At 35.4% G+C, this 13,720-nt stretch overlaps 2 protein-coding genes across 9 annotated transcripts; one reads left to right on the top strand and one right to left on the bottom strand.

Annotated features, from left to right (window-relative positions):
- The first annotated feature begins 513 nt into the window (after positions 1 to 513).
- LOC132645201 (uncharacterized) lies at positions 514 to 8,720 on the top strand. 8 transcript variants are annotated; one of them, XM_060362046.1, is made up of 12 exons: positions 514 to 769; positions 2,036 to 2,103; positions 2,270 to 2,411; positions 3,029 to 3,107; positions 3,976 to 4,035; positions 4,434 to 4,606; positions 5,935 to 6,010; positions 6,583 to 6,676; positions 6,962 to 7,085; positions 7,158 to 7,265; positions 7,708 to 7,849; positions 8,169 to 8,720. In XM_060362046.1, exons 3-9 carry the CDS (start codon positions 2,400 to 2,402, stop codon positions 6,981 to 6,983), a joined length of 516 nt encoding a protein of 171 aa, XP_060218029.1. In that variant the 5' UTR covers positions 514 to 769; positions 2,036 to 2,103; positions 2,270 to 2,399; the 3' UTR covers positions 6,984 to 7,085; positions 7,158 to 7,265; positions 7,708 to 7,849; positions 8,169 to 8,720. The 8 variants fall into 8 exon arrangements, with proteins under 8 accessions (XP_060218029.1, XP_060218025.1, XP_060218026.1 ...); XM_060362042.1 differs by lacking the exon at positions 6,583 to 6,676 and adding an exon at positions 5,673 to 5,820 and having other exon boundaries at positions 515 to 769; positions 5,916 to 6,010; XM_060362043.1 differs by lacking the exon at positions 6,583 to 6,676 and adding an exon at positions 5,673 to 5,820 and having other exon boundaries at positions 515 to 769; positions 5,916 to 6,010; positions 6,937 to 7,085.
- A 744-nt stretch (positions 8,721 to 9,464) lies between these two features.
- On the bottom strand, positions 9,465 to 13,104 carry LOC132645200 (receptor-like protein Cf-9 homolog). Its single transcript, XM_060362039.1, has 2 exons — positions 10,022 to 13,104; positions 9,465 to 9,663 (listed from the first exon to the last, which is right to left on the bottom strand). The coding sequence occupies exon 1, from the start codon at positions 13,050 to 13,052 to the stop codon at positions 10,032 to 10,034; it is 3,021 nt and encodes a 1,006-aa protein (XP_060218022.1). The 5' UTR covers positions 13,053 to 13,104; the 3' UTR covers positions 9,465 to 9,663; positions 10,022 to 10,031.
- Positions 13,105 to 13,720: the final 616 nt, after the last annotated feature.

Below are 13,720 nucleotides of genomic sequence, written 5' to 3'. Positions count from 1 at the left end.
TCTACTTTGTTTCGTTTTAAACATGTAAAATTAATTTAATAATTAGAATTAGAATTATATAAATCAAAATTTGATAAAAAATAACAAGTATTTTACACCTTTAAATTAATTGAATTAAAATTGAAAGTATCAACTGATACTTAAATATTGCTATTATTTTATCTCAAAGAAAGGAAAATAATTTTCTTTTAAACAAGTCTTTTCTTTTAAAAAGTATTAATAAATGTTCGTAGCAAACACAAATAAAATAAAGTTCTAGATACAGAGCACAAACTACAATGTTATATTAATCATAATTTGAACATAATATATATATATATATTATCATTATATAAACACAACTATAATATAAATACACTATAATCTAAAATATTGGGTTCATGCGCAGCACGGGCATAGACCGTCTAGCACGTTCCTTGGACGACGAAGGGTATTATCGTAAATATGTGCTACTTTATGGCTAAACTTTAGTGTATCTGTCAGCCTTGAAAAACAAACACGTGTGCCACCACAGGTCCCACTCTTTAGTTTTCTCATTCACCTTCTACTCTCCGATTTCTATCACTGGGCCATTTTCTGCACACAAACCCTCACTAAACCATAGAGATAATATATCTAAAGAAGAAGAAACTTGGGTAAATCAAAGATGTTGTGGCAAACATATGTTGATGATCACTTGCTTTGTGAGATTGAAGGTAATCATCTCACTTCTGCTGCTATTATCGGTCAAGACGGCAATGTTTGGGCCCAATCTGCTAATTTCCCTCAGGTTTCTTTCTATACCCACCTCTTTTTTTTTTAATGATTAAACCATACCCACCTCCAGTTTTTTGCTAGATTTCATCTGGGTAACTTTTGTTTTTTGCTTTTACTTAGATTCAAGCGGTTCAGAATTTTCTTGATGGTGGTTTGTTGTTTTACTTTATTAGTTCACTATTATGAAGTGGGCGTGATTTGGTTTCTTATGTAGATTTTTTGGGTGTTGTATTGAATTATTGCTTACTTGGTGGACTATCATGAAAACAAAAGATTGAGATGCCTATGGAAGGAGATTTTGCTGCTTTAGCTTAGACAGATGGAGTAATCAAGTATTTTAGATGATTAGTTAGTATTGGAATGGATCTGAACAGAGTCGAATGGATACTGAGGATTCATATAGTTGATCTCAGCTAATTTGGGATGAAGAGTAGTTGATTAATTACCTCAGCGTAATTTGCTCGTGGGATGGTTGTCTTTTTTTAATATCTAAACTGATATTGTTCATTTACGGTTGCTAGATGAAGTTGGAATTAAGGCGAACCGTGCATCTAGAGAAAGTTATTGAGGAAATAAGGGAGTAAAAATACTGTTTAGAATCAAATACTGCAATGTCCAGGAACAGAAGTCCTAAGCAACAAAAATCTTAGAAAGTTTGAGGTCAATCAGAATCTTGGAATGTGCTGAGGCGGAAATACTATATTACTTGGCTCTTCTAGAGACCTTAGGTGCTTAAACCTGTAGAAGAAAATCAGGAAATTCCTATCAACCTAAGCCTTCGTGGGCATAGTTACGCGGTACCTGTGCTGGTGGGAGGAGGTAGTAGGTATCCGGTAGAATAGTTGATGTGCGTGTAAATTGCGCCGAACACCACCATTGTCAAAGAAAATCAGGAAGTTTAAGGGAGTTGGGACCCTCTATGTGGAGATTGAGATGTTTAACATTGTATAATATGGAGAGGAAGTTCCTGCAGCCTGCAATGAGGTAAAGAAAATTTCAAGGATTGATGCACATGATACAAGATAATTATTCCTTGGTTCTCAGTAGCGTATAGTCACCCTCTACTACTGTAAAATGGCTATGTTTCAGTTATAATGTAGTTGATTGTACCCAAAAAAAAAAAAAAAGAGAGAGAGATAAAATGATAATTCAGGTAATGTTGCAGAAAAAGTTAAATCTCTTCATGATGACTTGGTACAGATGATGACACTGTAAGTTTTGCTACTTTGACATTATTCCTTTTGTTAAATATACTAAGTTCTTTTATCTGATATGATAGCTGTGTCAAATATATTTCTCACGAGTTGAAGAGCTCCTGAATCAAGCGGAGCAAGATTATTATATTGGGTATGTTGCTGATTTCTTCTTTTAGGAAGCAGCTTTAGTATTAACTATTAATCTACTTTTACTTTGATATTTGTCCCAACAAATTCAATCTTTATTTATGGCGTCATAAGTTGTTGTTTGGATTGGAAAAGTGAATATGATGTGATATATTGTTCTTCCTTTGTAGCTCAACTGTTCAGGACAAATAATTCTTCATGCAGTCTCATGGTTTGCTGGCGAGCTGCTAAGGTGATGAATCTGAAGATATCAAAGATATTATCGAGGAAGATGATGATGACCAGAATAAAGAGGAGGTGATGGAAAAGAAGGTGAGATTTGTTTTTTTCTGCTTTTATAAAGTGATTCAAGTTTTTCCCGTTTACCTAAGTTGGGATATTCACGTGAAAGAGGGTTCTTAGATTTTTACATATTCTGTTTGCAAGGTAAAAGTTGATGTGTTGTCTCTTCTTAGCTGCTACATGTTAATAGAAGGGTGTTATAACCAAAAAAGTTGCTTTTAAGAGTTAATTTAAGAGTGTGTTGTTCTCACATCAAAGGCTCGAATCATTGAAGAGAGGGGGGGGGGGGGGGGGGGGGGTGTGTAAATCAGCAAAGCCACAAATGAAGTAACTCTTCTATTCATTCTTTTGTCCTACTGCTTCATATATTCAATGGCTTTTATTTAAATCATACTATTTCATGAAATTTTTGTAATCCATGAAATCATCTATGTGCCGTGTAGTCATCGGTTTTACCACCGGAATACCTATGAGATTGTGGTCAGCCGATTTGGTTTATTGTTTTCATCTCCATAACTTAAAAGTCGGTTTACTTTTTGGGATCTCTGCAAATTTTTGAACGATTAAACCCACAAACCCATCTCTCCTTTCCTTTACTCTAACAGTTACCCAGGTTTAACAGAGCTCAGTTCAAAGTAACATTATAGGAAAAGAACGACGGCGATCAGACAAAGTCGAATGGTTGTAAGTCGAAGGACAGAGGAACTGAAAATGATAGGCACGGAGGTAAACATAAGTTCTCTCATTGATTTCTCCCTTTAGTTCCCTGTTTCTCAATGTTTTTCGGCAATCTGTTTATTTTGTGTATTTATGTTATGGTTTATCCTAGGATGCTTTTTGTTTTTGAATTTATTGTTTCCTTGTTCTGCTTGGTATATATTTGTTGATTTGTTTTTGTAAGTCTTTATTGTTTAATACATTCGATTGTTGCTAATGGGACCTTAGTGGGTGATTTGTTAGTTTTCTGTTCTTTTAGATAGTCTCTTGTCGGGTTTCCTACATGCATGTTAGTACATTTCTCCGATTCGCTATGCATGTTCGGAACTAGACACTTGGGTGCATGATTTTGGATATTAAAGATACATGTGTGATCTTTTCTATTGTTAGTGAAACTTAATTCTTTTTTCCCCTGTTCAATAATGAAAATACATCTTATCAAAGGGAAAATAATATTGATAGCCGAAAAGGAAATTTTCACATGTATATGCTCATGTGACTGTGCCAACTTCCTAATAATCACTGGTCCTTAGAACTCAATGAGAACACACAAAGTCTCTCTAAACATATATTCCAAATGAAATGCAGTAATGTACTTATGCTCCCCAATTTTATTCGGTTCCTTTCAAATTACTTATGTTCCGCATTAGAGTTGGAAAGTAAGTTATTTTCCTTTTTTTTAAAGATCAACAAAAGACAGTTTATTATAAGTCCTGACTTTGAAGACTTAATCGGACCACAGGAAACAATAGACTGTACAAGTATTATGCAAATGATGTTTAAACTGCAATGGTTAAAAGTTAGAAAGCAATTGCAAGTTCAATTTGAATTGGCACTTGCCGGATTTTTATCTCTTATTCGTTCAGATTGAACACAGATGGCAGCAGGAAGACTGAGGGACCAATTGACGCTGGTGGAATTTGTAGAGATCATCTAGGTAATTTGATCATGGCATTCCAGCAATCTCTGGGAACTGGTAGCAGCAATCTGACCGAGGCAAAGGCAGCTATGATAGGTCTTAAGTGGTGCAAGGAGTACGGTGTACCTTGGAAAATGGTTTAGTTATTCGTTCAATCTATTTTGCATTGTCTGATCAGTAGTTGGAACTTGGAAGTTAAGTTTGTTTCTAGACTGTATTCTTCTTTCACCATTTATATATTAATGGTTGACAATATTAAATATTCTGATCCAATAGTTAAGGTTTTGATACTGGCCACTGGGTAACCTATGCAGCAGATCTTTACTTTCGACCTTCGTGCTTTTAGTTGGTGCTTTTTCAAAGGTAGAGATAGTGAAGTGCTACTCATGTAACGGATTAGATTTGGATTGTTGCAGGATATTGGACAATTCTTGCAATTCTTCATAGTTGTGGCAAGAGGAGAGCAATGATACACGACGTGACTTCTGTGAATTGTATGATGTACTCGCATCATCTTGGCTGTTCTTTTGCAGAACAACATTGTTTTGGCCTACTAAGCTCACTAAGTCATGACCAGATTCCTTTCAAAGTAAGTATTTTGATTAGTCTATCACTAATTCACTATAGAGTATATATTTTTGACACTTTTGAGCTAACGACTATGGGCTCTGTTTATCTTGTGTAGAGCAGTGTCTTGTGCTTGAATGCAAGTGCTTTTGGAAGAAAAAAAAAAATTAAAGAAACTACGCTCTAAAGAAACATAAAGAATGTGCAAACATAAAGTTAATCAGGTTTTTACTAGATAGTGAAGCTTCTTGGAACGACGAAGGGTACAAATGTAAATACGCACGTCCCTCACACTACGCTCTAAATATCCACGTGTGCCCTTTTCTGCTCCATCTTGCTCCACTTTCTTCTTCTTCTTTGTTATTCTATTCATTCTGTTTTTGTCTCTTCTACATGTGCTGATAATTGCTCATTTCTTTTTATCTTTGTTTTTGGTTCGTTTGATGCTACATTTTTGCTCAATCAGGTATTGCATGTGGTTAATTTATTTTAGTTTGATATTTTTACCAAGGATTTTGAGACTTCGTCATAGCTCATATCGTTTTAACTTATCTAAACAACTCATGCCATTATAATTGTATATGGTCTGGAGCTTGTGAAGGTAGTATTGGTCCCGTAAAAGTATCCTTTTATAATTTTTCAGCTGCCCTTTGCCTATCAATACATGTTCTCGGAGAATACACAGGGAACTATTGAGTTTTGTCCTTCCGATTTCAATTTTTTCTCAAATCTCTCACTCTTTCTGGCGTTCATCTTTTCAAGTAGTCCTCCCCAAATCTTATTTTTTTTGGAAAGCCATTTGAGAAAGCTGACCGAAAGGGGGAAAAAAACTGTAAAGCGTCCATCTTGGAAAACCATGTAGCAAGATATATTAGAAAGCCTAGAAACACAATAGAGCTAGAATAATCTTATTATTTACCTTCATTCTGATTTGCCATGCCAATTTTTCATTCCCTGCTATGAAAAAATATAACTTTTTTGCTTTCATCTCCCATCAATTTCTTGTGTCTTCACTTTTTGAACTGATTTTTGAATATGTTCAACTATGGCTTCTAATACTTGAGTTCTTGAACTAATTTTTATTCCAGGTTGTATTTCACACTGGTTATAGGGGTGACTCAGCTATCTTCAACTATAAGCCAACATCTCATATCAACTTCTTACAAGAGACTAATTTTTTCCTAAATAGTTGTTTGATTCAAGTTATTTGCACTTCGTTAGTTGTTACCCAGAGAGGTAATCATGGGAATTCTTTTGCAGCTTGTTGCTTGCCTAATTATAATTGTTTGTTTGGAAATGTTGCTTTATTATTACTAAGACATCAATCTCAGATATTCAACTATATATTAGAATGAGGTGCTGGTCAACAAAGGCTCCTTCTTTCCCAGGCGGCTTGTTCTACTTAATGATCAGGCTAATTTTTCAGGTATATGTTAATATTTACTACTGTTACTTTCATTATAAAACTTCTGTTTATTGTAGATATATGTAATATGTGATTAGATTTCTTATTGATGATGAACCGTATACCTTAGCAGGTCCTAATTAAGACTCAGAGTTTAAAAAGTGAAGTTTATAGAAGCCTTTACCTGTTTGGTGCATATTCCAAATAATGCCTCCAGCATTTTCTTATAATATGTCTTATAATCACAGAAAAAATTATATGCGCTTAATCGAGCTGTGTAGGCATAAGTACAACATCTCATAAATCCTGTGACTGAGAAAGAAAGTTAGTATTAAATTGGTAAGTGGAAGGGGAAAAGGTAGGCAAAAGAGAATGTAAGCGTCCACTTTGGACAACCATGTTCTCTCACCAGTTGTCGGCATGATACATTAGGGAGCCCAGAAACAGAATCAAGATAGAATTGTTTCAATTATGTATTTACATATCTCAGGTTACTCCAGGTTGATAGATGACTCCCCCCCCCCCCCCCCCCCCCCCCCGGTCAATATTCAGTGGCCTAATTCATTGTCTTGTTTGTGTAAAAATAATTGCAGGTCAAGCAAGCCACTTCTCGAGCTCACTTTTGGCTTCTTTTTTTTCCGGCTTGTATAAACATTTTTTTGTGATCGTTGTGCTCATGGAACAAAGGTAATTATATTAAATGTCATCTATATTTTAAGTGAAGATAAGTGGCTGTCAAGGCATGCATTCTCATAATAAATAACGTGAAAGTTTCCTGTGCTTTGATAAATACTGATCAGCTTTCCATCCAACAAGCAAGACTATGCAAAAGTTATTTGGATTGTGTCTACATTTCTTATTAGAGTTATGAAGGCAACATTTTTGATCATTCTTCACCAAATTTATAGGAAATTGACCAATTATAGTGACATATAATCATTCTTCAGGAGCTATTGCGTGGTTTATTTGCAGAAAGTATGTCTTAGAGCCTTGATAACGACATTGAAGCGCACATAAAGCGAGGCAAAGCGCTCAACATGTTTTGAGCTTCCCTTCAAGGCTTAAGCGCGCCTTTGACAACAGTGCTAATAAGCGGGTACTTTTTGTTCTTTTTGTTGTCGATGTGTCTCCTAAAGAGTTTTCAATAGAAATTAACTTATGATCTCAGGCTGAAGATGTTTTGAGATGGAGGGAGACGGATTGTCATCAAGTTTGTAGCTCTATTGGATTTTTATAAATATTATCATGGGAAGCCACCTTTTACCAAATTTGCTATGTAAGTGCACTCATACTACCTTGTCAAATTTGTTTCCTAATTTTTTGTTCCAGTTGTTCACCTACCAAATTGGCATCTTGCAATTTGCCGGATGATCTTTTGGTCCAGGTGTGCAAGTCATGGTGAATGTATCAATAATTGCCCTTTCATGTTGGATGTTGTGCCGCTTTCCTCATTAACTGTCATTATTTCAGTTTGACATATTATTGTTTTCGTGTTGAATGTTGTAGCGCCTTCCTCACCAGCTGTCATTATTTCATTTTGAAAGATTATTGTTTCTAACCAGCTGTCATTATTTCATTTTGAAAGATTATTGTTTCTATTTGTTGTATCATAACATAAATAATGTTAAATATTATAAGCATGCTTAGTAACTGATATGGGTGGACATGTGTTAGTTGATTTGGACTGTGAAGAAGCAGAACTCTTAATTTTCTTGCAGTTACCTGAAGGAGAATTGAATGCAGATCAGCAGAAGATCTACAAAGTGAATATATTCATGATCAACTTAAAGAGTTTGAGCTGCATGATTGTGCTGGTAAATCATATTGTAGAAGTTAGAATTGTTGGTCCATTCTCAGCAGGTATGTAATTCTTTTAAACTAGCTACATACTTCCATTGTTTATATGATAATTTTCTTCTTTGTTTTAAGCAGTAGCATTTTCCTTCTAATTTTATGTTCAATTATTAAGTTCTTCAAGACTGAAATCGAAGACAAAAAAATAAAAAGCCTTAAACACATTAACATACCATCAAGAAGCAAAATAAGATAACATTCTTTTTATTCACAAATGTGTAAGCAACCGGTCATCCAGAAAGCTATATTCTAACATTCTATTTTTGGGTTTTCAGTTAATGCGACTGTTTTATCTCATATCGTCGTATTACGTCTGTGATTCTAGGTGAATCCTGGTACTATTGATGTGGCCTTCACAAAACACAGTCAATGTCAAGTCCGAAAAAAACATGGGGATTGCATTAGCTTGATGGCCAGATCTTGATAGATCAAGTGCCTATGTGGAAGGATTCATATATGTGCATGCCCGTCAATTGCGCTTCAATACGTAAGGAAGTCGAAGAAAATTATGCAAGTGTGAATCATACAATTCAGGTTGAGATGAAAAAAACTTCATTTAACAACTGTTTTATTCTTCGAGTCAATAAGCAAAAGGAGGACTAGATTGGAGTGTGTTTTCGCACCGGATAGTTTGGTACAAAAATACTTTTACATTGTTTGGTTAACTCAAACCTTTTAGGTTGTCTTTGTAATGTGCAATGTGGACTTCTATAGCCACAAATCATGGTTCTTTAGGCGTTGTTTTAGTTTGCAGTTGTGCCAAAGTAATGTTTCATTCCAACAATCATTACTTGGACGAGTGATGGCAACTTACAGTTGTAAGCAAGACAAGGCTATCCGGGAATCAAATAAAAATTACATCCTGTATTTGTATTTATATTGCACTATTGTTGGTTTGTCACCATTGAAACGTTTATCCCAACTATGTCCACTTAAAATAAGCAAAAGTAAAAGTGAAGATGATGCACAGGGCTCAGGCCATCTAGTATATATTTATGCATGCACACAGAAAGCTTTGCTCAATAGTACTCTTTACTTTTTAAATAATACATATTTATTTCTTTTTAAATTTTTATTTTGTTATGTTGTATCGTGGTCCATGGAGGTGCCTAGAGAAAACAGCAACGAACACTTTGAGGTGTAGATGATGCGGTATCTTTCGGAATCTGTTCCAAGCCTTCCTATCTCTCAGCAAGCAGAATCTGTCCAAGCCTTCCTATCTCTCAGCAAGAAAGCTGACATCAATATTTCTTTCAATAATAGACTTTCTTTATTTTGTAACCTCATCTTTAGATGTCCTTTCTCAAATTCTTTAACTTCCGATGAACAGAATCAATATCAAGTAAAGTATTGAGTTCCATTTTGAAAGATGTTAGATTCTGCACTTCATTCAATTTCGAATTCTACCTTTTAGTTTTGTTTTGTTGGACTTATTGGATTACCATACTATTGGTAGTTTGTATATGTTCTTGAAGGTCTGATTAACAGAAGCTAGACTTGCAATGGAGAGTGAAAGTTATGAATCTATTCACAAAGATCACAAAGTTATTTAATCTTTCTTCATAAAAATTAAAAGTGGTTAAACGACTTATAAAAGAAGCAAACGATTTCTCATCAGAAGTTGGACGAAAAACACGATTGTCAAATTTATTTAGAACTGTATAATAAGAAGTTGCTTATACAATTATATGTCTTGCCAGAGGCGAGATAAATACATAAATAGGTACTATTAATGAACATGATGATAACGATAATCTGCATTAACAAGCAGTCACTAGTGGCTCTCTGATCTCCCTTGTTTCATACTTGCTGATTTCAATCTGAAAAGCAATAATAAATGATGAATTACAATAGGATATGATTTTTTATTGGGAAATAAAACAAAGTTTTACACTTTTGAATATCTAAGGTAAAAAAATTTGAAATAAAATCAAGATACTAAATATGTACTTTTATTACTAAGAAATTCTTCAGTGAACTAAAACATTTTGTTATTTCTTTATAGGGAGGTTCTTCAATAAACTTTTACTAAGTTTCCTATTCCCATTGATGGCTTATGTTATTGTTTTTATAACACCCGAGAGGAAAAGCATAGATAAGTGATGCTAATAAAATGTACACACTTTTAATTCTGAAAAGACTGAATTAAGAACAATAAGGCGACTATTGATTTATTACCTCATAGATTTCACTGTCTTGTTCTGCGAAAGTTCCTGTGCCTTTGACTTCTCCTCTTTGCTCTATATGTCATTTCATGAGTGATAGTTGCAAAGAGGTCTATGAACCATCTCGGCTTTTCAAATTTGTATATGAGATACAGTATGGTAAATCCAAAAACCAAGCCACAGCCATACCCAATTAAGACGGATTGCCAAGTCATTTCACTAAGAAAACTTGCCTCATCGACTTCTTGTTCAACCGACAATACTGGTACTGATGCACTCTTACGCTGCCCACATTCATTTGACAATGGAAATCCACACAAATCCGAGTTTCCAAAATAAGAATCATTTGGAAACGTATTGAACTGGTTACTATGAGGAATAGGTCCGACGAGATGGTTGTATGACAGATTTAGGACCACAAGAAATGTTAGACTTGCCAATTCCATTGGAATTTTGCCAGTAAGCCGGTTAAATGAAAGGTCCAAAGCTTCAAGAGTGCTCATGTTCCTCATTCCAACAGGAATGTGCCCTGTGAGGTTGTTACGAGATAAATTCAGCAGCCGGAGTGAATTCAAGTTCCCAATGAATTTTGGGATTTCTCCCTCAAACTTGTTCCTTGACAAATCGATTATTGTGAAAATTGTCAAGATCTTTTTGAATTCAGTCTCTTGATTTTTCATCACTAATGTTACTGATTCGTAATAGTGAGTTGTAAAGTTTCCATAGTAATAGGCTCCCATATATTCCGGTCCTGATTTGTGTGCATCCATGTTCATCATAGCTTTGAAACCTTTTAGAATCTTTTTAGGTAGAGACCCAGTAAATGAATTTACGGAGAGGTCAAAGATCCTCAAATTTGGAAATGGCAATTTTGTTTGGGAAGCACTGATGGGTCCATGAAATCTATTAGATTTCAATATGAGAACCTCTAACTCCTGCAGCCTCTCCAGCCAAATGGGAAAAATGTCATGGATTTTGTTGTTTCCCAAATCAAGGACTTGTAAGGATGTACAGTTGACTAGCGACCTGGGGATCGGACCTTCCAATTGATTTTTGCTCAAACCAATATAATTTAACTCACCACACCCCAAGAATATGTTTGGAATGGGACCACGAAGGTTGTTTCCTCGTAGATCTAGGACTCTGAGAGTTTTAGAAATAAACAAACAATTGGGAATTTCAGCACTCAAATTGTTATGGGACAAAATCAGAATATCTAGGCTATTCGGTTCGCAAAGGGAAGACGGCAGAGGTCCTCTGAGTGAGTTTGAGTGAAGATCAACAACCCTCATTGTCTGCCAAGGTAGATGGTCTAAGCTTGTAAGGTAGTTGTGAGAGAGGTTAAACTCTTGCAATGAGCTCAAACCACCAAACCATTTCGGTAACTGGCCGTGAATTTCATTCTCCGAGAGATCCAAATACTCTAATTGCTTAGAGTTTAACAAGAAATTCGGAAAATCTTTTAGGCGACAGAAGCCTAAACTTAAATAATAAAGACTAGGAAGGGTGGTGTTGATGTTTTCCTTATTGCTACTCCATGATAAACCACTATGAGAAAGATCAAGATATCCGAGGTTTTTCATTGTTGAAAACATTTGTGCTCCTACCTCACCACTCAAATTATTTGATCCAAGAAGGAGATCAGTTAGGTTCACAAGATCTCTAAGCGAGTGAGGTATGGGACCACTGAGTTGATTATTAGATATATCAAGTATTTCTAGAGAGTTGGTCTTAAACTCGGGAAGTGGTCCACCGAAATGATTGTGCCCCAGGTACAAAACCCTAAGTGAAGGAAGACTAAGCATCCAAGATGGGATTGATCCGTTGAGTGTGTTTTCAAACAAATCTAGTTCACTTAGATTTTGAAGTCCGCTAGCAGTAAAAGGAAGTGGACCACTGAGTGAATTGTCCCACAAGTGCAAGACTTCAAGCTTTGTCAAGTTCACAAGAGAAGATGGGAAAGGGCCAGTGAAGTTGTTCTGGTCAAGTCCTAATTGTGTAAGCTTTTGGAAGTTGGAAAAAGCATCAGGAATTTTGCCCTCCAACTGGTTGCCTGAAAGATACAGATGAGTGATTTGTGAAAGGTTCCAGACGAATTCCGGTATAGGTCCGATGAGGTTGCACCCAGAAAAATGCAAAAGTTTTAAGCCTTTGAGACTTCCAAGTGAACTGGGTAGTCCTCCAGAGATATTATTGTGAGAGAGATCTAGCTCAGTTAGCATATGGCTACTACTCCAGTTAAACTTGGGCAAAGAAATAGCAAGATCATTTTGCCACAATTTGAGGGTTTCCAAATTGGGTAGGAGGAAAATGCTTTTTGGCAAGTCTCCTTGCAAGTAAGTATATCCAAGATCTAGATATCTCAAAGAAGAAGAGAATGATACATTCATGGGTATCTTGGATGAAATGTTTACATAAGAAAGAGAAAGTACCTCTAACTTGGTTAAGTTTTGAAAGAGCATGTTGAACCCTTCCCCACTAAGCTGGACATTAGAGGCAAAGTTAGAGAGATCAAGCGAAACCAAATTGGACATGTACGAGATTTCTAACGGAATCCTTCCTTCGAGATAACAATAAGAAAGGTTGAGATGCGTCAAACGGACCAACTGAACAATACTCTGTGGAATATGAGATTCCAGAAAATTGTTAATTGAAAGATCAAGTTTTTGAAGATGTTGAAGCTGGAAAAGGCTACTATTGGGATGAATAGTTCCTTCAAGTTTGCTAAAACTGAGGTCCAAACCAATCACATGCCCGGTGAGGCTGTCACAAGTAACTCCATTCCACGTACAACAATCCATACTACTCCTATTCCAAGACGTCATCTTAGGAACAGAAGATTGGCAATGGAACAGGACGTCATAGATATAAGGATAATCAGAAGAGCAAAGTGGATAGTCCGCCATGACAAGTGAATGCTTAAACTGTAAAAGTGCAAGGGAGTCATGAGAAGAGCAAAGTGGATGCCCAAAGGCAAAAGAAACCACTTCAACTGCATAGAGAAATATAATTAAAGAAATAGTAACTGACAGCATTCTCTCCATCTCTCTCTCTTTCTCTTTTATGTCTAATAGAAACTGTAACTAATTAAAAGATATACTATCATTTATATAGAGTTGCAAACCAATTATAAAACTAAGGCAAACCATCATAAAGACTAGACTTGTTGTGCACCTGTTGCTTGCCCAAACTACACGTCCATAATCAATTGTCCCAAAAGAGACCGAGTCCGCAACTTAAATGATCCAAAAAATGAAATTTTGATCCAAAAATAACTCACAAAAAAAAAGTTACAAAAATACCTTTTGCGCACAAAATTAGTATACAGTAGGAGTTAACGGTGAGGGCCACCGTTAACTCCTAGTGCGCACTAATTTTGTGCGCAATAGGGTTACCATTTGATTGGCATTTTCTTGACAAGAGTTTAACTTTGTAGAGAGGTGTACTTGATGTTAATACCAAAAAGTTAACTCCACATCCTAAATTAATATTTTAACAAAATTTACAAAAGATTTAGCTACATATAATCACGCTTGAGCTTTCAATTCCACCCAAACTCTTCCTATTTCTCGTTTAATAATATTACTTACTCGGATAATTATGGTATGTAGCATATTTAAGTATCAATATTTATTATTTAAAGGTACAATAATGGAATATAATTAAATAAATAACTCTAGTATATTGTAAAATTGATTAAGATATTTATTAT

The sequence above is a fragment of the Lycium barbarum genome, chromosome 6, assembly GCF_019175385.1.
Source record: "Lycium barbarum isolate Lr01 chromosome 6, ASM1917538v2, whole genome shotgun sequence".
In the NCBI taxonomy this organism is placed as follows: domain Eukaryota; kingdom Viridiplantae; phylum Streptophyta; class Magnoliopsida; order Solanales; family Solanaceae; genus Lycium; species Lycium barbarum.
Note: the sequence above shows the minus strand (reverse complement) of the source record. Positions and strands in the feature narration are given on the sequence as shown.

Excerpts from the sequence above, each read along its gene's own strand:
- LOC132645201 (XM_060362041.1), top strand. Across the intron at positions 3,108-3,975 it reads TGAAAATGATAGGCACGGAG|ATGGCAGCAGGAAGACTGAG; the intron begins GTAAACATAAGT and ends GATTGAACACAG. Across the intron at positions 4,036-4,433 it reads AATTTGTAGAGATCATCTAG|GATATTGGACAATTCTTGCA; the intron begins GTAATTTGATCA and ends GGATTGTTGCAG.
- LOC132645200 (XM_060362039.1), bottom strand. The coding sequence starts at position 13,052 with ATGGAGAGAATGCTGTCAGTTACTATTTCTTTAATTATATTTCTCTAT.